Consider the following 23,509-nt stretch of genomic DNA (forward strand, 5'->3'; position numbering starts at 1 on the left):
TTTGGCTTATGCATAATTCTTAACATAGAAAATAGGTTAATTTTTTATGGAATGCAGTATTTTTTTCATTCATTTTCTGTGATTTCTAAGATCCTGCTGAATTGGGGTAGGAGGAGAAGTTCTATCCTTGACATGCATCTGTTTTATTTTTATTTTTTTTTTTTATTAAGAAAGAAAAAAAAAATTTTCCGCCTCCTCCCAGCCTCCCATCCTAACCTCCCCCCCCTCCTCTCCCCCTCCCTCTCGAGTCTGAAGAGCGTTTTCAGGTATCACAAACTGAGAGAGAATTAAATCAGCTTTCTGTGCTCACTTTGGCAACACATGAATTAAAAATAAGCTTTCCATCTTCTTTGTTGTATAATCCATTATCTACATTCTTTTTCTTATGAAGAATGTAATATTCAATCCACAACCAAATCCACATTCCTTATATTCCCAAAATCCAAGGCAAGATGCTGATCTACTCCATATTACAGAAAGTCCTACATTCCTCCATATAAGTCAAGTCCTCTCTCATGTCAGGTGTCCTTTTTCTTGACTCTGTAAAATTATCCTTCCGGGCATCTTTCCATTGAATCAGTGCTGATGATCTTCTCCACTGAAGTGCAAAATTCTGATAACACTTTGGTAGTGTTATGATGTTACTGCTGCCAGCTCCTTTGTGAAGCTCACCGTCAATTTCAAGAGTAGAACATTAGGATTATTAAGGTTTTAAAGACAAAGACATTTACCTACATGTCATAATCCTATGACATTATGAATTTTCTGATGACTAGTACTGCCCCCGATAACAACTTTACTAAAGCAAATATATTTCCTATGTTAATATATACTAATTGACTTTCAAAGTTAAGTAAGCTAAATGATCACTCTTTTGGGTTTGTTTGGATAATTTTAGTAAATATAGTTAAATGTGAACTCACTGAAGCTAAAAACTATGCCTATTAATGTCTCTATCGGGGGTGTCTACAGTAATACCTAATGGGTGGATGGATGTTGAAACTGATAGAAAACAAAATTTGTAGTCTTTCCAATATTTAAGAACAAAACAGATGGACAGTTATATAAAAATGAGATTGACTCCATTTATTTTTAACTTCTGTTTTGTTTTTGTTTTTTGTTTTTTTCGAGACAGTTTTCTCTGTGTAACAGTCCTAGCTGTTCTGGAACTAGCTCTTGTAGACCAGGCTGGCCTCAAACTCACAGAGATCCACCTGCCTCTGCCTCCCAAGTGCTGGAATTAAAGTCATGCAACACCACCGCCCAGCTATTTTCAACTTCTGAATGTCTATGGGAACAAATTATTTCTTAAGTGACCTAGCACTACAGTATGGTAGTACAACAGGTTGTAATAAACATAAACATCAGCTATCTTAAACTATATACATTATGTAACTTAGGTGTTTTGTGTATTGCATAGTTCAAATGTGCCATCGAATATGTAAGCAACATTTATTTAGCCTGTTCTGTTCAATGCTCTATTTTTATTTAAACTGTGACTTTTGTTTATTGGCTATTTTTGAAGCCCATAAAAGCACACCCATCTTGTTCATTAGTACCCTAGCACAAAGCTTAACGTCTGCCATCTCTTATATTATCAATAAATATTTGTTGAACAAATGAATGAAATATAACAAATTGAATAAATAAATGTATATGATATAATTACAAGGCTTTTGCTTTAAAATTAAAAAAGTAGGCAAGACAGAACGACAAAACACAATTCTAGGAGTATATGTAGGTAGATTTGTGTACTATGGAATAAGTAAATGCTGAAATAATTGTATGGTTGAATAACAAACACACAATAAGAACAAGTAGACTCAGAAAGCCTAGTTAAGCAATAAATACACAAGTTATATGTTGGTAAAGGGAGAAAGGAAGGGGGAGGGAGAGAAAGGGAAGCATTAAGCAAAGAGTCCATAATTTTATCCCTTGAAGGATGGTTGGAAAGACTAGATTTTCATGGTGCCCTGGGTGGTGCCCTGGGTGGTGCCCAGCCCAGAAAATAACAGAGACTGAAACGGAACCTGAGAACCAAGTGAGACTGTTGACCTTAGAAACCGAACTGAGAAGATCCACACTGAGTCACACGAAATGAATGAGCTACATCAGCATTGAGGGAATGTGAGAACATGGGAAAGAATGTATCGAAAGACCAGCCCCCAATTGGTATTGAAAATAGAATAATGTAGGTACTCATTAATATCCCTGTTAAGCCTTCTCCTCCTCTATCCTTATGGCGCCTGGGCACTGGAATCTAGTTCCAGTACTGGCCTTGTCTCTCTTTTTAATTTAGAAGACACACTTATTACCCAGGGGCCTCCCTTTCTCATCTTATCTGCACTCCTTCTAAAATGGTATCATTCTGCCATATGTTAGCATTTCAAATACACATGTAAACTTAAGAAGGTCTTAACGAATGTTCCCCTTTTGATGGTAGGGCACTGAGAATCAAACCCAGGGCCTACACATACCAAGAAAAAGCTTTACCGTTCTACACTTCTCCTCCTCAACACTGTTTAAAAAGTTAAATCAGGACCATGGAACAGGAAAAAAGGAACCAAATGACATGTTGATCTTCATAGGAAATGAGGCTGAAGTTTGCTTTCTAGACACAGATACTAGGAACATCACATAGGCATATCAATAGATAGAATGAGACTCCAGTGTTTCTATTAAAACTTATTTCTGCTTGTTTCTGTTCTTCACTTTAGTGATTGATTTTGACCTGTGAGTTCTACCAAGAATTTTGGAATCCATCACATCCTTAAATATAATGTCCCTATGTCTGTGATTCCATCCTTATGTCTGATTACTTTGTAATGTAAAGACATTTGTAAGCATTGAGAAGGAAGGAGAAATTCTTTTATTGAGAATTTAAATTAGAGATAAAACTAACCCTACTAACAGTGATTATTAACCCCATCATTTGGACTACCTTGAAACTTACTTTAGCTTGAATTATTTTAGTAATGTTTTAGGGGGTTAAATGATCCAATTGCCAACTTCTCACTTCACCATGTGCTAGTTAGACTCCATGAGTATTTTCCCATTAAGCTATTGCTTCATGATTAACAGGGAAACTCTTGCTAGTCCCATTGAAGAATGAATAGTTACTCAACATAGATTAACTAGATATATGGTTATTCCATTTGGGGGCTATCAGGATGAATATAATTCAGGGAATTATTGCTATCTGATATACTGCCCTGTGTATGGGCTCTTTTAAAGTCTGCAAGTCACTGAATTCTATTAGGCCACTTAAGTGACAAGGGCTGCTCCCACGTTAGCAGTTTGGCACGGCTAGTGTTTTTTCTGCCAAAAAGGGCAAAGGCCTTAAGCAAGAAGCCAGCATTTTCCTGATTACAAAACTGACCACAATTCCTTGCCAACCTAGCACGGTAATTTTTTTTCTTCTGGTAATGTATTATTCTCAGAGAGGACTCCAATTTTTTCATTGTGACAAAGCACTTAACATTCAGCATCAGCCATTGGAGCATTGCTGCAGTTGCTATTAGTAGATAAACACATTTAAAACAAATACTTTGATGTATAAAATTATAGCCTTTATTTATAGGACTTTATTCTGTCAACTGTTCAGTTTTATAGAATTTGGATAGCAGTAATATTTTGAACCTTTTGTAAACTTGTTGAAAATCACCTTGAAATGTATCATTCAGTAACATGTGGGTAGCAAATTTATATTAAGAATGTATATGTATTTTAATTCTAGAGTTTTCTTTAAATAATGTGATCAGAAGATTCAACTAAAGATGAATACTTAAGAAAAACTTTACTCAAATACATTTATCTGCTATTTCATAAATTAAAGAATAAAGTTTTCCATTTAAAAAGCCATTATGTGTATTTTACTACAATTTTAAAAACAATCAAATATTGAACAATCTCTGCTCTGATAATTGCAAATACTGTACAGTTCACACCCCTCACAAGACACCGAACGTGTGGGTCACTGGCGAGACAGTGTAGCAACGTTTTCCTTGTAATGTACCAAGTCTTGCCAAAGCAGCAGACAACATTATGACACACCATTTTGTCACAACTGGCTCTTGCTCAGGACAGTGCCAGCCAAGTCAGGCCTGATCCTTTCTGTGTTTATTCCCACCTCTCCCAAATATTTGAAGACTGGTGTCTTGACTCATTAGCATATTCATAAGCTCTATGACCACAAGCCTTTTTCCTTTAACAAACTGATCTTTTGCAAGACGTAGACAAAACCAGTGTGAATTACACCAAATCTGTTTTATGCTGTTATGGGTGAAACTCTGGGAGACTCGCCTGTTGACCCAGAGCCTGGTGCCTTCGTTGATGCTCTGCCTGTGAGCACTTCACAAGGTAAAGTCCACTTCTGACATTGCTGCCGGGGATGCTGCGGGCACTCGTGTGTGGGTGAAATTGCATGTCTGTTTTCCACATATTCATTACAATATTTTAATCCTTTGATCATTTCTATGGTGGTCACTTATAAACATATTCAGAGCTGTCAGCATGGAACCCTAACCTAATTCATAGCTATTTCTGTGCATGACTTCCATCTCCTGAATTATAAGTGTTGATGATATTTTGATATACAAAATCAGACCTGTTCATTTTTGTTTCCTGCATTTACATACATGTCCCAAAAATATGTGTGAGTATTTTAGAACACTTGAAGAATCAGTTTTCCCTCTTTTATTGTGTTAGATATCTTTCATAGCAGTTCTTATCCCTCTTATAGAATTTTTATTTTTCTTCAAGAGCATAGGAACATATTAGATTCTTTTTTTAGAATTTTTAGGATACTCTGAGCTGAATTGAAGAATATCTCACTTTACACACAAGGAAAATGTAAGGCTAGATCCATGCTAAACTAACAATCTGCCCTCATTTCTTCAGAGGTCTCTGTAAGGCTAGACACATGCTAAACTAATGATTCACCATCACTTCTATTTAGATTTGTTGTGCAGGGACAAAAGTCTCTTTTTCCACCCTTTTCTTCTTGTCCATTGCAAAATGTTCTCTATTTCTATAGCTCCTTCTACTGGAGTTTCTTAAGCACAACTTCTTCTATTTTGTATCATTTCTTATGTAGTTTAGTGTTTGTTTATTTTTCTCATCTCATAGATTGAATATAAAATAGGTTGTTTGAGTAGAGTGACTTGTGTTTTACAATGGAAGTGTGAAAGCATTAAAATAATCTGTTGGTTAAAATGAATAACTTTGCCCTTTAATTTTTCTGGAAGCCTAAAGTTTGAACATGTATGTCACAATTTTAAAAATATCAGTTTTGAGAGTGCAAAAAATGTTTCCTGAAATTTTATTCTGCTTTTGTTTTTGTGTATATGCTAAGAACCCAACTCAGGATTGAATGACTCTCTATCCCTGATCTGACCCCCAGTTCTGTCATTAACTCAGTGTATATTTTTGTCACCTGAGTTTTTTATACAGGAGTTTAGTTTCATTATATTCTATAAAATATTCTATTTTACTGTAAGCTATAAAAGATATCCATATTAGTTTTAGCCTGCCTCAGGGCAAAATATCCTGCCTACATTATGAAATAGTCGATTCCAACTTTGGTGGTTTTATCTCTTTGAAAAGAACTTGTCTAAAATGTAGCACAATAAATATTTTAGGTTGACTCCAGGGTAAGTGCCGCTTATGGCAAGGGATGGTTAGGTGATTTAAGATTTTTATTCTGTACCAGTCTCTATTTTGATGCCATGACTGTCCTAAATGTAATTTCTCTGAGTCTGAAATCTCTCTAGTATACTAACATAAGACTTTCTTTCTTCATTAAAGTGGTACAAAATAGAATCATTTGCCAGGTGTGATACTGTGGCTTGTAGTCTCAGCTACTTGGGAGACTGGGCTAGGAGGATCTATCATGAACAAGAGTTGGGGATAGCCTGGATAACATAGTATCTGGTTTTTTAAAGTTATTAAAATATTAATTTGAGCTACTAAAGTTCAGCAAACTGTTTGTTACTTCTATTGTGTTTTGTGGTTGATCATAAAATATTTATTCCACTCCTGCTAAAACAGACAGATAAACTTGAAAATAGATCAAGTTTGCAATCATCATTAGCTGTCTAAAGCCAGCACTGATGAAGTGCCATAGAGATTCTATCGTTAACCTAGACCATCGTCTTAGGTGTTCATTCTTCCGCATCTGAAGCAAAGTAAATTGGGTGGTGGTACTGTAGCTGGGTACTGCTACTGAAGAAAAGAAAAGAAAAGAAAAGAAAAGAAAAGAAAAGAGAAAAAAGAAAGGAAAAGAAAGCCTACATGTTTAGTTTTGGTCCTAGAGATACAGCTGCATTGGTCATATCCATGAAGTTAAAGTCTCCTAGTTAGCCATTATACCCAAAGAGAACATCTGTACATTTTTTCCTAGGCTCCATGAGCATTCTGTCCCTTTCATCCCACTCCTTTTCTTTTTCATCAAGAGTTCTTCAGGCAATCCTAAGTAACCTCGTGCTGGCTCTGATTTCCACTAATCAAAATTGGCACAGTGGAAGGGACGCTTCCTCAGGCCCATGCTCAATACGCCTCCCGCTCTGAGTGCCAGATTCAGTCCTGTGTGGATTCTATAATTTTCGGCTGTTGCACCAGAGCTTGAAGGATGATGACACTTGTCCTCTGGATCTGATTGAGCAATGGAAGTGCGCCTCAGAGACATGATAAATGCTGCAATAGAGCCCTTCGAAACCAGAGTCCCACAGAGATGGAGCAGTGTTGATTACATACACTTCTATGGGGGACATTTAAACTGTGTAAGGGGCTCTAGGCAATGGTATGCTAAAAACAGATAATTGAAGTTCTTACTTGGCCAGAAGGTTAAAGGGACCAAAATGTAAGGACCAGTCCTATTTTGCCTACATACAATTTTTGTGAATGGAGCAGGTTCTTTTCTTTTTTTCCTTTTGGGCCTTATTTTAATGGGGTTACTGTGAAGATTGAATAGCACAGTGTTTATAAAAGCAGATCTAAAGCCCTCTGTGAAGTTTATTGTTTTTAGTCTTGTCATATTTGTTACTGGAGAATGAAACAGAAAACTTTGAGAATAGAGTATCTGATTTTTAAGCAGTTTAAAGAATATGGAAAACAGAACCTGGAATCATCTACTTTGCACTAAAATGAGTAGCATTTTTTGAATAAAAAGGCCTCGTTTTACAGCTATGCTCACTACGATCCTGCCAATGCTAAAAATGGGGCATCTTTATGAACCTCCCCTCATGAGTGCTTTAAAAAAGGAAATACAAGCTTGATGAAAACAGCTCTATATCTCATCTTAAAAAAAAAAAAACAACAATAACAAAAAACTTTACAGTACTAGGGATGGACCTCAGGAGTTGTGTTTGCCAGGCAAGTTCTCTACCACTGAGCTCTATCTCCAGCCTTGGATTGCTTTGTTTTGTTGTGTTTAAGATGGGGAAATTGCTTCCCACTGCATTAACATTCAGCTCTGAAGAAACCAAACTGCCCAAAATTGAAATTATTCTCTGAGTTTAAATGGAAGCAGTAATTGTTCATCTTTTTCCTCAGAGACATTTTTTTAAAAAACTGTCAAAGTTCTGATAGTCTTTATTTATTGAAGTGAAAGTCCAGAAAAAATTTAGATTATTGATACAACTCTGAATTTCATAATCTCCTGTGCAATAGCAATTCAGATAACTGGAATATAGCTTGGGGGGAAGGTACTTACCTAGCATGCACAAAAACCCTGGTTCCATCCCCAGAAGTGAAGAATGAAAAACAATTCAAGGCATTTTTAGAGAATTCTGTAGTTGTTGGTATTAACTTTTTCTTTAACTTAGCTCTAGTTCTGTCTGTATTTTCAATTTAACTGTTTTGAACTTCTTTCTTAAACTCTAAAACTTGAATTAAGTTGATTTCTAGACTTGGTATCTTTCTAAAATGGTCAATTCTCTTATATTCTCTCAATATTTGTGGAATTAAAGTATTTGAAAAATGTGAAAGAAATGTCACAAGAAAATACATTTTTTTAAAGCAAGGTCTTGCTATCAAACCTTAAATCCACACTCTTTCTGCCTCTTCCTCCTGAGTGCTGGGCTCAGGCAGGCCCGCCACAACTGGCTGACTTTTGTTAATTCCATCATAGTTGGTTTTGAAAGTAACCTAAAAGCAGTAGAATAACTCAAAGTGCTAAAATGTGAGTGAAAAATATGTAGTAAAATATGAGTGGAAAATATGTGGTATAAAATATGATCTCTTTAACAAAAAATACAGTCATAGCTCTGATATTGTCAGCTCATTGTGTCCATGAGTACACTCCCTTAGTTATACCTTTGGCCTGAAGAAGTAATGCTGGAGAAATCCTAAAATCGCACTATTTTGTTATGTATGCATTCAGAGGATATCTGGGCTGAGTAAATTTCTTCACTGAATTGAGGGATCACAACTGACTCACAGTTTCATTATTTTAGCTTCTTTGGACACACTAGAGTGATATGAAAGTTAGTGGCTGCTTCCTTTCCATCTACTGGTGCCAAGTGTTTATGAAAATATATTTGATAAAGTGTTGGAGTCCTTTGAATGGAATCTAGTTTCTGTACATTTCTACTGGGATGCTCCTTCCTTTGAATACACAGTTTTACGCCTGTAGCTGGTTTACAAACACAGAAATTGCATGTGCAACTAACAGCAGCTGCAATCCCACTCTCACAACTCCAGAATGGAGGTCACGTGGCTATTTGAACACACAGTGCTTTAGACCCATGTAATTTTTATTTGAATAAGAAATTGCCAACACAAGATTAAGGTGCCCTCATGTGGAAAGCACCATGTGTGGTTAACACCATAAAGTAGATTTTAAACAGTCAACTGTCAGGTACATGTGAGTTACCCCTTCTCAGTCTGTACCAGGCTTCCTGTGTGGCCTTTCAGCTGCTCTCCCGGGCAGAAGCTCTTATGTCCACACTAGACTGGCAGATGAGCAGCCCTAAAGCTGTCTCCAGCAGCCTTGACTATTACTGAGTATCCACTGCTTGCAAGGCATCATAGTGTTGTGAAGTCCATACCTTTGCCTGGCTTTCACTGCCTTTTGCTAGCATGGCTCCACTTCTTATATTTTACCTTCCTTCCCACCATATCCCAGGAAGGGACCTGTCAAGCCCTCTTCAGACAATTTCATTTTGCAAAAATAGACCCACATTCCCTCTTGCCTCCAAGTTTAGTATGTCCTTAAAAGCCTTTCCCAGTTGTCAAACCCTCCCTGTTTTTCAAGGTCAGGTTCAGGGAACTTCAACCTATTCAACCTATGAATTGGAAGCTTTCTTCCAATTGGAAGCATGAAATTTTCTCTGAAAAGCCACGTCTATGGTTCTTGTCTCCTCCCGTCTGAAAATGTGCTCTCTCCTCTACCTCCGAGGCTGCCAAAGTCTGATCCAATATACTACCTCTGCACCAGAAAGTGGTCTCCTGACAGATTTTGTTTGTTTGTTTGTTTGTTTGTTTGTTTGTTTAATGTGTCTGTCATTCCTCCCAATATTATTTTCCACCCACCTCCTATCCATCATGTTAAAAAGTCAGGCCTGTCCCTAGCTCAACACCCTTTAGAGGCTCCAATTCAGAGGTAATGAAAACTGTCTCCCCACCCCAGGAGACTTCTACAGTTCCTTTCTTCTCCTGTCCATCTCCCTTTGGCTGTGCTTCAACATCACTGACATTCTTTCTAGCCCCCCCCCCCCATATTCTATGCATTGTCCTGCCTGGTGTTTCTCCCTCCGCTCCTTTTCTTCCACAGGTACTTTTCCTCTGAAACATCCTTGACTGTAGCTCTGTACAAACCGTCAAAAAAATAATTGTAAAAAATACATCTGATAAAGGTCTTTTGGGGAGGTGTTGGGGGGGTGTTGGGTTTTTTTTTTTTTTGAGACAGAGTTTCTCTATGTACATCCTGGCTGTCCTGGAACTGTTTTGTATACCATTTGCTATTATAAAGAAATATTCAAATAGATATACATATTTGATGCTTCATCTTCTGCCAAATCCACTAGTGGGAAATCAAGTCAGAGAAACACTGGGTTTGACTTTTATTACAGTCCTAAGTAGACAGCAGAATGTCTACTTATGTTTTCTTATAAAAAATAAACACATGGCACAACATAGAATTCATCTCTAAACCTTTCTATTTAAATTCCTGCTTTAATATCAATTAACTATGTAATGTTATGAAATTTACTTAACTCTAAGCCTATTTTTAACACTATTAGGTGGTAATAACTATATATAACTTCTTGGACCGTTTTAAATGCAAATTATACTTTATGTATCATACACAAAAGTACATGCAAGATGGGCATAAGATATAATACCTGCTGCGTAAGTGATTAAAATTGTTAGCTATCATTATTAAATTATGCTTCTCTGAATGAAATTCAGAGTCATTTTCCTCCTTTGGTAAAGAAAGGCCTGTGACACTAAGGAGAAGAAAGTTGATGCCGGGGTTGAGGAAATGGCTCACTTGAGAAAAGCACTTGCCTAGAAGACACAACCTGAGTTAATCCCCAGAACCCACATTTTTAAAAATCTGGCACACATTTGTAATCCCACTGCTGAGGGGGCAGGAGCAGATAGATCCCTAGGGCTCAGTGGTCAGTCACACTAACCTAATTAATGGTGAGCTCCAGACTAGTGAGAGAACCTGTGTCAAAACTAGGGTGAGTGATGTCCTGAAGGTGACATCCAACATTTTCCTCTGGTTCCCACACATAATCGGGCTCCTGAACACATGTGTACAGGTGAGCAGGGGTGCACACGCACATAGATGCCCACAATTCTTTAAAGTAAATAAATAGACTTTTATTTTATAAGTGTGTAACTCAGAGGAGAGTCATCTTTTAATCTAGGCTTTTATTTTGATATATCTTTTCTACTTTTCTATATTATTACACAAGCATTCCTTTTTAATAACACAAAGTACATGCAAGGAATAGATTTACTCCTACTTGTTAGGTGAAATCATGGGAAAATACTACAGTTAAAAGTGTTTAAGAGGTTGGGATATAGTTCAGTGGTAGAGTTAAAAATAAAGGATATATGAGACTTAATTTTTAATGTAATCAAATGAAGACATCATTTTTTAGAAATCGGTCAGCATAAAGATTTTAATTAGAATAATAGAGATCCCCACCACAATAATTCTGTTTCAAAAGTACTGATATTTAACTACAGAGTTCTCTTTTGGCATTCACCTCCATGTCTTGAGAATCATGTGCTTGGCTGCTAATTTTTATACTGTGTTCCCAACTGTTAACCTCTTACTATAGAACATAAGCCTTCAACCTTTTTACTACAGTGTTGCCTTTTCCAAATACACCTTCTTCTCCTCTCACCTCCACAGTGTAGTTTCCTGTAGTTTGGGGTTAAGTTGGTTGGCCATGATTACACTGCAATAATTTTGAAAGGAATAGTTAAAAGCTCCAATATCAGTAGACTGTGGTTTCATAAGCAGTTGTCCTTCAAACATTAAACTGTAAGACTGCATGTTTCTTTCCCTGAGTGTGAATCATGAGTTTAAGTCTTGCAGACAACATGTTCAACCTTGCCTAACACAGGCATTCTAAATTTGCTTGACTACCTGATATTTTTCTGTGTAATGATTTTTAAAGGAACATCATTAGCATATGTATAATACAGTTGGGGGGATGCCAAATAAGAAAGACTTTCCCTGCCACAAAGGAACAATTAAGCTTTGGAGTGAGTAACTTTGAGGAGCCAGGCACTCACTCTCCTTTACCACAGGTTTTTAAAACAAGACATCTGTTTTAGGCATAGTTCTATTCGAACAATAGAACTCTGCTGGTGTTTCTTCCTCTTCCTGCCCCCCAGAGGCCACTTTGGAGGCTTTTAGCCCACCTTTTATACGTCGATGGGACTCTGGCTACTAATATGTACAAAAATTACCACTATTGTTTATTTAGAGCTTAATAAGTATCCGTCCCCATGCTAGGTGTTTTACGCATATTATCTCATTTGTCTTCAGAACAGAATGAGATAGCAAAATTAGCTGTAGAGAGATCACGAAACTAAGACCTCCAAGGCAGAATTTGAATCTGGGCATTGGACATAGCAATGCTCCTTCCTTCTTTATTGATAATGTTCAGAACAACAACCTACAAAAGTAACAGGAAAGGTTATCTGTATTTATTATGTGACAACTCAGATCACCACAATGCTTAACCTATTAGATGAATCATTCCTTTAACCTTCCCACTCAGTTGGAGGTTATTATTTTTGTTAGTAGTGCACATTTTTCTCTTCACTGTGACCAAATGCTTGGCAAGAAATGACCTGGAAAAAGAAGGATTTATTGGGGATCCTGGTTTGAGAAGGTATCACTATGGCTAGAAATGTCAGTAGGCAGTTCAGACTTCTCAAGTCCTCACGCCTCTAGGGAACAGGAAGCAGAAAAAGACTAAATAAAGGATGAAGTGAGTCTCAAGGCTCACCAGTCAACAGCCTACTTGCTCCAGGTAGGCCCTACCTCTTGAAGGTCCCAAAACTGTGCATGCTATCTGGATACCAAGTGCTTCAACATGTGAATGTAGGGTACATTTCACATTCAAGCCAGAACAGGAATAGTTATGTTGCATATTTCTTCTGTATTTTATTCTGTGACAGTCTGTCATCTGGTAAAATGGTTTCTTGCATAAGGCTTTTGAAATTTGATGGTGACTCGTATATATTAATTAAGACCAAATACATCTTGATCTATAAAAATTGGCTTAGGATAAAAGTCTCTTTTTCAACATATTATATCAATATAGTAAGAACACCATGAAGCTCAAAGGGTTCTGGGCCAGGAGACAGAAAAGATGTTTTCTTGCCCACCCAGTCTCTTACTGACTGTATTCATAAGCCTATCATTATGCCCATGTTCTTTTACTGTTAAATGGGAAACAACAATTACTACAAAATAGCTTTTTCCCCTGTAATGTTTTCGGAAGATTTTTATCTCTGGATGTTGGTTTATTGATGGGAAAGGAACCATATAATTCACAAGTTAGTTTGTACTATGCTGTGATTTACATATATCATTAAGGAAGGGTTGGCTGAGTAAACAAGTAGGAGCCATACTTGTGAGTATCATGACAATAACTAAAACAAGAAGACATTGAAAAATCCATGGTTGAATGTCTCTTGAAAGTCATTGCTAACCAAGTCACTAAGCTCTAGAGACTCTATGAGATGTTGCCACACTGCTTCATTACCCTCTGAATATATTTCTCTGAGTTATTCTTTATCACCAGCATCAACCAGCATCCTGTGTCATGCCTGGTCCAGCAGGAGCTGTTGAAATGGTTGATGACCATTCACCATAGTCCTCTACTCTACCAACTGAGCTATCGAAGGAAGCTTGGACTGAGGGGCCCCTGGCAATGGGACCAGGATCTATCCCTGGTGCATCAGCTAGTTTGTTGGAGCCCATTCCCTATATTGGGATACAATTCTCAGCCTTAATGCAAGGGGGAGGGGCTTGGTCCTAATGTGCCAGACTTTGTTGACTCCCCATGGGAGCTCTTACCCATTGGGAGGAATAGACGGGGGTGTGATGGGGGAAGAGGAGGGGAGTATGGGGGGGAGAGAGAACTATGGTTGGAACATAAAATTAAATTTAAAAAAAATTAATTAATTTTTAATAAAGAAAGAAATATGTTGATGGTTAGTGTAAATCTGGAAGATCAAAAAAAGAGATATTTTCCTAGGCAGAATGGTAAATGTGGGGCTGTGGAGATGGCTCAGTGGTTAAGAGCTCTGCCTGCTCTTCCAAAGGTCCTGAGTTCAATTCCCAGCATCCACATGGTGGCTCACAACCATCTGTAATGAGATTTGGTGCCCTCTTCTGGCCTGCAGAAATACATGTGGGTAGAGCACTGTATACATAATAAATAAATAAAATTTTTTTAAAAAAAGAGGTTAAATGTGTGAGCACAGAGTTTCAGACCTTTGTGCTCAACACCCAGCTCTTGCTAATAATTGTCCACAAATTACTTTTGTATTTGTGCCATATTTCCCTCAAAGCTTTCAGAGCTGGGCTTAGAACTCAGCCGCATATATGTTAGGCATGTGTTTTGTCACTGAAATATATCATCAGTGTTTGATTACTCCTCTTTAAGAATTCTGAGGGGCTGAAGAGATGGCTCAGTGGTTAAGAGCATTGCCTGCTCTTCCAAAGGTCCTGAGTTCAATTCCCGGCAACCACATGGTGGCTCACAACCATCTGGAATGAGGTCTAGTGCCCTCTTATGGACATACACACAGACAGGATATTGTATACATAATAAATAAATATATATATATATATATAAATATAAATAAAAGAATTCTGAGTACTTGGTGGCACATCCCTGTAATCCCAGTTCTCTAGAGGCAGAGGCAGGAGGAACTCTGTGAGTTTAAGGACAGTCTAGTCTACAAAGTGAGTTCCAAGGCAGCTAGAGCTGCACAGTAAGACCCTGTCAAAAAAAAAAAAAAAAGCAAACCAATGAAAGCATTCTGAGTATCCTGTGCAGAGCTGTTGCAAGGAGTAAAAGAGATCATTTCAGTCCAGTATCCAAGACTCGGGGCTCTTAATCAAGCACTGTAAATACTGAGGGCTGAAACATTAGCTCAGGTGTCCTTTCTCCCCCCTCTCTTTCTGTGCTGGAAATTGAATCCAGGATCTTGTACGTGCTGAGCAAGCGCTCTACCACTGAGCTACAACCCCAACCTCTATAGAACTTACACCCTGGGTTTTAAAACAATCATCGTATAGATGTGATGTCATGTACCTTTTTTTTTTCTGTATTGGGGACTGAACCTGGGACTTCACTTGTGCCAGGCAAACTCTCACTAAATCACACCCCAACCCTCCCCAGGTTTCTAGTAGAATTCTTTCCCTAGAGAACAACATAATATCCCAAAGGCAAACCATATAGTCCTGGTGCTTGATTTCATAATCTGATATCTTTCTGACCCACTTCCATACTCCCAACTAGAGCCTATTCGATTAGAGAAGTCACTTTACTCTTGCGTGAAATCGATTACACTTTTGTTTGAAATGCATTATAATTTGGAGTAGTGTGAGAAGGCTGCCCATTAACCATAACAGAATTGAAAGCCAAGTTTGACGGTCAAAGAGAAACAGTGTAGAGCTGTGTCATTGCACACAAAGTGTGTCTAAAGGCTTTCTTGAAAGGTTGTGAAATTGAAGGATAAGCCCTGAGGCAACAGGACTCATGTCACCCAGCTGGAAAGTTAAGACACTGAATTATTCCTAAGAAGGGCTGTTGTTCATGCAAATATTTTGTCCATTTGCTCTTTCATGGATAATTGCACGGAGTAACAAAAAACACCTACTTGACTTACAGCTTGGCAGCAACAGAAGCTTGTGTTTTCTAAAGACAAAATAAGAAGCAGCTTTCCTGGACCATCTCTAAGTCAAAGTAAAATAAAGCATGTTTGGACCCCGTGCCTCTCAGTATCATGTCCATGGAGTAATACTGTTGAGGTCAAGGTGTCCCAGAATTACAGAAAAAGGAGAGGGAGAGGAAATAATGTGTGTTAGCAATATGTCTTCTTAAAGATGAAGAGGCAAATGCTTTTCTTTCTTCCTTTTCCTCCCTTCCTAGAAAAATAAGGAAACCTGGGCTAGGGCATAACTCAGTAGTAAAGCACTTATCTATCATATGAACAGTTCCGGGTTCAGTGCCCAGTATGACAAAAGAAGAAAAAAATAACTTAGTTCTAATCTTCCTGATAGTCCCCAAAGGGTTGGAGACAGGTTTTGAGCTCATGTTGTGTCTTAGTTATAACATCAAAGCTTAATCTTTTCAGGAGAGCTTACATCTTGACAAAACTAAGCCACTGAGAAAGTATCTTAATTTTCTTCTTTCTTCTCAGCAAAATGAGAAGTCATTCTATTCTTCTCCAGATAACATTATTACTTAATTAGCAAGTAAGTAGAACTTACTTGCTTTAGAACACAACAACCATGCAGAAGGACTAACGGAAAACCAGATGATAAGGTGTCTCTTCATTCCAGACAAAATGAAAATGTAAATGCTATAGAGGCTATCAAATTTATAGCTATAGTATTATATATTATATAGATATGTAGTATCTATAGCATAGATACTTAAACAGATCAGAAATTATGTCAGCATTGAAGAAGGTTCACGGAAGATTTCATGAAGAAAGTAGTATTTACCTTTGAAAGACAAGGAAGAGTGTGGTGCACAGAAACAAAGGATAGGAAAAAGATACAGTGACCTCAGGAACCTGCATCTATGAAGAAGGGCAAGAGTAGAGACTGCAGGGCAGGTAGACAGTGTGGCACATCTAGAGGTAGTACATGCCAAGTACTGGAAAAGGTCTGAAAAAGCAAGTTGTGGATGTGCCATGGACGGCTTCTAATGCCAAGCTGAGATTCAAGGTGCTGTTGTCCTGCTTCCCTGACAACACATCCTTAATAACAGAACTCAGTGAAACCGCATTCTTTAAGGGAAGGGGAGGGTAGATGTGGGAATGCAGGGGTTGGTTAGGACAGAGCACTAGTTCTATATGGTACTGTAATGATAGACACATCACATTATACTCCTGCTAACGTCCTTACACTTATCGACATACAGTGTGTAAGTAGACATGACTTTAGTTCATATGAGCATATCTATACTGGCTTGTTAGTTGTCACAGATGTGCCACAATAGCACAGGTTAGTGGCAGGGGGGACACCCTTTGTCTCAGAAGGTAAGATTCTATATAAGAGCTTTCCTTTTACTTAATTTTATATAAACCTGAAAAGTATTTTTAAAGCCTGTAAAGCCAGACCTGATAGTGCACACTTATAAAGCCCCTGCTCACGTGGAAGGCTAAGAAAATGGTAGAGCAGGCTGAGAGATGGCTCAGAGGTTAAGAGCACTGCCTGCTCCTCCAAAGGTCCTGAGTTCAATTCCCAGCAACCACATGGTGGCTCACAACCATCTGTAATGGGGTCTGGTGCCCTCTTCTGGCCTGCAGGAATACACGCAGACAAATACTGTATACTTAATAAATAAATATTTTAAAAAAACAAAAAAAAAAAGAAAATGGTAGAGCATTTGCCTAGCATGTGCAAAGTCCTGTGTTCCATCCCCAAACGGAAAAAGAAGTTAACCAGCCGGGCGGTGGTGGTGCACGCCTTTAATCCCAGCACTCGGGAGGCAGAGGCAGGCGGATCTCTGTGAGTTCGAGGCCAGCCTGGTCTACAAGAGCTAGTTCCATTACAGGAACCAAAAGCTACGGAGAAACCCTGTCTCGAAAAATCAAAAAAAAAAAAAGAAGTTAACCAATAAAATGATGAATGACCAATTTTTCTGCAACCTAGTATCTAGGTATTCCATCCTTATTTTCACTTATCAGTGCCTATACAGAGGCATACCCACTACCTTTAACTCACGATAGATGTCATGAGAAACATCCAACTTTAAGGATATTACTCTCTGGACAAGAAGAGATACCTTTTGAAATGAAAATGACTGATAGCAAAGGGTAAGGACATAGAGAAATGAAAATTAAACATTCTAAGGAAAGCAGCAAAGTAAATGTAGTGACTTGGTCTGGGTCCATGTAGATGGATTTTGAGGCAAACAGCATAGTTTGATGGTGCTCCTGCTAATAAGGAGCAAAGACTTCTTTCTAGATGTCACAGAGACCATGGCGTCCTCTATGTTATCACCAATGCACATTCCTCTTTTTTGGTGTGCAGTGTTTATACCGTAGCACAGATAACTGAAGGTTGTTTGGGTACTTACTATGCAGATATCTGGCATGGGAACCCAAACGTTTCCTGATGAGCCCTCTTGCAGTCACAGAGCACATCCACAAAGCCAGTCTCCTTATTTGTATCTACGAGGCATTTTGTTTCTCGTGAAGACTATAGATGAACCTCTTCATCCATGCAGACCTTGTGGAAAAAAAAAAATGCATGCTGGAAAAAAAGCAAGAGGACCATTCCCTTGTGAGAAGAGTCCATCTTCCAGAACATTTTTATCAATGAGACATTATTTGAAAGGATAGAGTTTCTGAGTCAGCCTTCAGTTTGAATTGTCCACACCTACCTAGTCCATGGACCTTGGGCAAGTCATGTAACCTTACAGGTCAAGTCCTGTCTTATTAATCTATAAAGTGAGAATATTTCAGCACACGTGGAAAAAAAGGTAGATGTGTCTGGCACACAGTAGGTACTCAGTGGGTCTGTTTGCTTCTCTCCTTCCCTGACCCCTTTGCTAAAAGTTCACACTTTCCTCAAACCATCAAGTCATTTAATGTTTAAAGGTAAATATTTAATGAGCACCTATTGTAAGTAAAACCTTTGTCAAATGGTGCCAATATGACTATAGCAAAGATAAAACTTTACGAAGTCATTTCTTTGTCACCAGGGTTAACAACTTTGAATGAACATAGCTCTGGAGCATTTAGAGTAATTATTTTTCTAGGCACCACTTTGAATTGTGATCTCATTTCAAGTGAACTAAGTCAGACTTACAATTGCATCAAGATTTATAATCTGTACTAACCACTGACTCACAGTTCATATCCCGTACTTGGGCCCCAAATGGATCAGAGCTTTCTTTTACTTATTATGGTGAATCAGACTTAGAAAAATGCACACTTGGTGCTCTTCCAGAGGGCCCTGGTTCGGTTCCCAGCACTTACATGACAGTTCATAACTGCCAGTAACTACAGTTCTAGGGGATCTGGCACAATCTTCTGGCCTCCACAGGCACTGGGCATTTACATGGTACACATACATACATGTAGGCAAACACTCATACACATAAAAATAAATTTTAAAAAAAGAGCCAGGCATGGTGGCACACACTTTTAATCTCAGTATGTGGGAGGGAGAAGTGAAAAGAAAAAAATGAGAGAGAGAGAGAGAGAGAGAGAGAGAGAGAGAGAGAGAGAGAGAGAGGAGAGAGAGAGAAGAATCTCAAATACACAGAACTGGGAGAAGAATGACTCAGTAAAGTGCTTGTAAGCATAAGAAACTGAGTACAATTCCCAGAACCCACATAAAAATACCAGGCATACTAGTACACACTTGTACTCCTGGGAAGTGGAGAAAAAAATATCTCTGGATCTTAACACCAGTCATTCTAGCCTAACTGTGAACTTCAGGACACAAGAGACCCCATCTCAAAGGTTGTGAAAGATGTTCCTGAGGATGACACCTCCCATGAACATGCAAAGGGATACATGTGTGTGAGTGCACACACACACACACACATGCACACAGAAAAACACAAACACAAGAGAAATGCAAATCAGTAACAAAACACCAAAGAGCTCAGTCCAAGACAATGCACAAAGAATATTCGTAGCCATTTCTAAAAAGAAAACATACCAAATGGTCAACAGGTGTATGAAAGAGTGTTCAACATCACTAATCCCTGGGAAAAATGCAAATCAAAACTACAGTAAAATATACTGTTCCATGCCTGTTAGAATGGCTGACCCATAAATAGAAGAAAGACTATCGAGCAACAGAAACCTTTTTAGGGATATATATTGTGTACTGCGAAGCCATTATAGGACACAAGTGGAGATCCTCAGAAAACCAAAAGTAGAATTTCCATGTAATTAACAGTACCTCTGCTAGACATATGGCCAGAAAACTAAAATCACTGTGTCAAGATTTCATTATGACACTATTGGCTATTGCCAAGAGATGAAATCAACATAAGAGTCTAAGACACATGAACAAGTAAAAACAAACAAAAAACTTTGTGGTATGTAGATAAACACATATGCAGAATGTACACACATACATATGCATGTGCACACACACACTCATACTATACTGGAGTACTGTATGGCCTTTAGAAAGGAAAAAATTCTGTCCCTTGTAACAATATAAATGACCCAAAGAAACGTTGTGCTAAGGGAAATAAACCAGATGCAGGAAAGCAAATCCCAAGGACTAGGCATAAGGAAAATGGGAAGGCTGGCCAGAGTTTCCATTAGGCTCTGGAGACCTGATAGACAACAAGCTGACTGCTGACTACAGTTAGGAATACTGTATCCTATAGTTGAAATTGGCTAAGGAAGCAAACCTTAAGTTTTTTCAACACAAACAAAGAAAATTCTATAAAGTGAGGAATATTTTAATTAATTTGATGATGGTGATTATTTCACAGTGTATACATATATCAAAAGAACACTATGGTGATCATTTAAATATCTTATCCGTTATATCTTAATAAAAGTGGAAGCAATATGAAATAAGAAAAATAACCATTATCAGATCCAGCTGACCTGCTGGAGCAGACAGTGTGAGCAGAGCTCACATTTAGATTGATTTGTTCCATGTAGCTACACACTGTAGGGTGTCTGCTAGTATACTCGGGTGAAAGCTGACTTCCTTCTCCCTGTAAAGCCACCTGGAGTGTGCTAGGAAGGCAGCAATGCACTCCTCCCTCACTGGGTATAAACTCTCTGTATGTCCCTAGAGGACTGCTCTCTCCTCCAGAACTTGACTCACACCATGTTCTTTTTCCATTTCAGAAATTACCATGGTTGACACAGAGATGCCATTTTGGCCCACCAACTTCGGGATCAGCTCTGTGGACCTCTCTGTGATGGATGAGCATTCCCATTCCTTTGACATCAAGCCCTTCACCACAGTTGATTTCTCCAGCATTTCTGCTCCACACTATGAGGATATTCCCTTCACAAGAGCTGACCCAATGGTTGCTGATTACAAATATGACCTGAAGCTCCAAGAATACCAAAGTACGTTCGCTTTCCAAACTCCTAAGACTGGAATTAGACAAATCTCTGAATACCCTGGGATAGATGCTCCGGAGATTAGAACTCCGAAGAGAAAGCATCATCTCTCAAATAAATATGCATTGCCCTTGAAGTTCGAGTATTTGAGAGGCCAAAAAGAAGCCAGTACGTGAATGTCTGTTCCAACCTCTTTTCCCTTTCCTTCTCCTCCCTCCCTCCCTCCTTTCTTTCCTTTCTTGATACCTTCTTAAGAGCATTTCTAGTCTGATTACATTGTCAGTTGTGTCTTAGGCTGAGAGTCCATCGTGTAAACTGCATGTTCCCAGCTTCTTATGAGTTATTGTCACAATTGTAGATCAACTTTTGTGACTGGTCATCCCTAAGTTACTATTACAGTTGATATCTTTTCTTCTAATCTGTAGTTTGTGAAATTTACCCCAAACCCTAGTTTGGGGCACAAACTTACATTTTAACACTGTAGCTGATTGACATATCATCATGCCATTAAGGAAATTACCATCAAACATCAGATTAAAAAAAAAGCCAGAACTGAACTTTTCAAGATAAAGTATCATTTTTGTGATGCTGTTTCCTTGATTTTTATCTTGTGGGCTGATGTGCTGGTTTTCCAGAGTCACCCCTGTGTCACTGGCAATCATTACTTGATCATAAGTAAGAACTTCCTGTAATTTCTAGTTGTTTTCTTTAGATAGATAGTATACGTGGTTATATTTATCTGTGTGGTTCTGGGTTAAAGCCTAATATGGAAATTCGATAGGCCTGAGCCACTGGCAAAGGCAGCACTTGCTTCACACAGGTTTCTCCCGCTCTCTATCAGAGATCACTTCACAAACCACCTCTTGACTCAACCCTGTTGATAACCTGGCACCTCGGGCTGGGCTCGCTGTGACATTTTTCTCAGCCATGTTCCTCCTTCTGTGTTTCTTTTTCAAGGAAGGTTTAAAACTACTTCTAAAGAGCAGCATTTCAATAAAACCCATAATAACAGAGTGAGTGCCAGGTGCAGCCCATCTTCCTGCCAAAGAAACTGCACTGCTTCAAACTATGTGCAGTGTCTGTGGGGAGCAAGGGGGTAGACTTCATTCCCTCACTCTTAATTCCCTTCCCGCTTTCTTTGTGCAGGTGAGTGTGGGGTGTTGGGACTTGCCTGAGATGATAAAGTCTACTTTTTCCTATCTGAGCACCAGATGCCTTCATGCTCCCCAGCACTTCTCCGAGATAGTAAAGTTATGGGACAAGCATATGAAGGCCACCATGGGAAGCCTTGGTGCCCTTTTAGGATTGTTTGTCATGAGATAACCATCTTCTCAAATTTTCCGATGCACAGGTGCGATCAAAGTAGAACCTGCATCCCCACCCTATTATTCTGAGAAGACCCAGCTCTACAACAGGCCTCATGAAGAACCTTCCAACTCCCTCATGGCCATTGAGTGCCGAGTCTGCGGGGATAAGGCGTCAGGCTTCCACTATGGGGTTCACGCTTGCGAAGGATGCAAGGTAAAGACAGATTTTAAAAATCATCCAAGAATTTTCTGAAATTTTGCCTATCCCTTTTCCTGTTGTAAACCCACTCTGGGGAATTAAGATAAAATTGTAATTTTTGGCAGAACTCATTCTTCATGATATATAATATTTGAAAAATCTAAGAAAAGCTGATAAAAGCAGGGTTACTCTGCCCCTCTTCTCCTCCAAAATGACTCTTTGAGACACACATCTACGTGTATCTTGCAGAATTTTTTAAAAGGACTTGTCCAAGGTGTCACAGCAAGACAGTGAGTGATGGGCCAGCACCAGGATCTAAATTTCCTGATTTCCCTAGTGTGTTTTTCATCATGCTATGTAATCTCTTATACAAGTAAGATTTGACATATTATATATGTGTATCACTTGATCCATAGACTAATTCTGTAATATTGAACATATTTCTACATTATGACTGTAGAAACTGTGAGTCAAAGGCATGGGGTCACCAGGGTGAGGGCTTCAGTGGTAGACCAGGTGCAAGACCCTGTATTTCATCTGAAGACTACAAAAGGAGAAACAAAATTGTGGATTGGTGAGGCTTGTCCCTACCAAGCCCTATGCTAGTACTGTGTTTTCTTAGTCCAGCATCAGCCTAAGCCTGTGTAATTAGGTGAAAAGAGACAATGACATACTTCCTGTGTGAAAGAGTACTTTAGAGAGTTAATGATATGCTGCCCCAGTTATAAGAAAAATACTTCAATGCATTTGTGTTTTTATACAGTTTAAAACAACTTTAACATACTCAGGGATAAAATAATATTTAATCTATCATGTGCCCATATAATACATTGCTCATCAGTACTTACCTTATAAATACTGGGGAGTGCGGTAGTGCATGCCATTAATACTAGTACTCAGAAACAGAGGCATCAGCATTTCTGTGAGTTCAAGACCAGCCTGGTCTACATAGCAAGTTTCAAGCCAGCCCTATCTCAAAGAAAATAAAACATAATTAAGTGAATAAGTACTGCTTCCTTGAGCTTTTTCTGGGGAATAAAGATGAAGCATACCAGGTAGACATGAGTTAGCACTTCTGGGTTCTAGATGGATGATAGGCCAAGAAGGGAAACTAGTTTTTATTAAATTCTTACCCCCAGCAGATATTGTATAAGTGTGTGGGGGTGTGGTGATGGTAGTGGGGTGTGTGTGTGTGTGTGTGTGGTATGCCATTACTAACCACATT

The 23,509-nt window shown here is 38.6% G+C and overlaps 1 protein-coding gene across 3 annotated transcripts in view; it reads left to right on the forward strand.

Annotated features, from left to right (window-relative positions):
• The window catches only part of Pparg (peroxisome proliferator activated receptor gamma), a 129,897-nt gene that overhangs the window by 56,666 nt on the left and 49,722 nt on the right, over positions 1 to 23,509 (forward strand). For 2 of the 3 annotated variants that reach the window (XM_013352917.2, XM_005365039.3), the window contains exons 3-4: positions 20,557 to 20,784; positions 22,130 to 22,299. In XM_013352917.2, the coding sequence (XP_013208371.1) occupies positions 20,565 to 20,784; positions 22,130 to 22,299 (390 nt within the window). In that variant the 5' untranslated portion in view covers positions 20,557 to 20,564. Of the gene's footprint in view, positions 1 to 4,277; positions 4,360 to 20,556; positions 20,785 to 22,129; positions 22,300 to 23,509 lie in introns of those variants that run through there. The other variant, XM_005365038.2, reaches the window with a different exon arrangement.

This window comes from Microtus ochrogaster, unplaced genomic scaffold, assembly GCF_000317375.1.
Source record: "Microtus ochrogaster isolate Prairie Vole_2 unplaced genomic scaffold, MicOch1.0 UNK1, whole genome shotgun sequence".
Classification (NCBI taxonomy): domain Eukaryota; kingdom Metazoa; phylum Chordata; class Mammalia; order Rodentia; family Cricetidae; genus Microtus; species Microtus ochrogaster.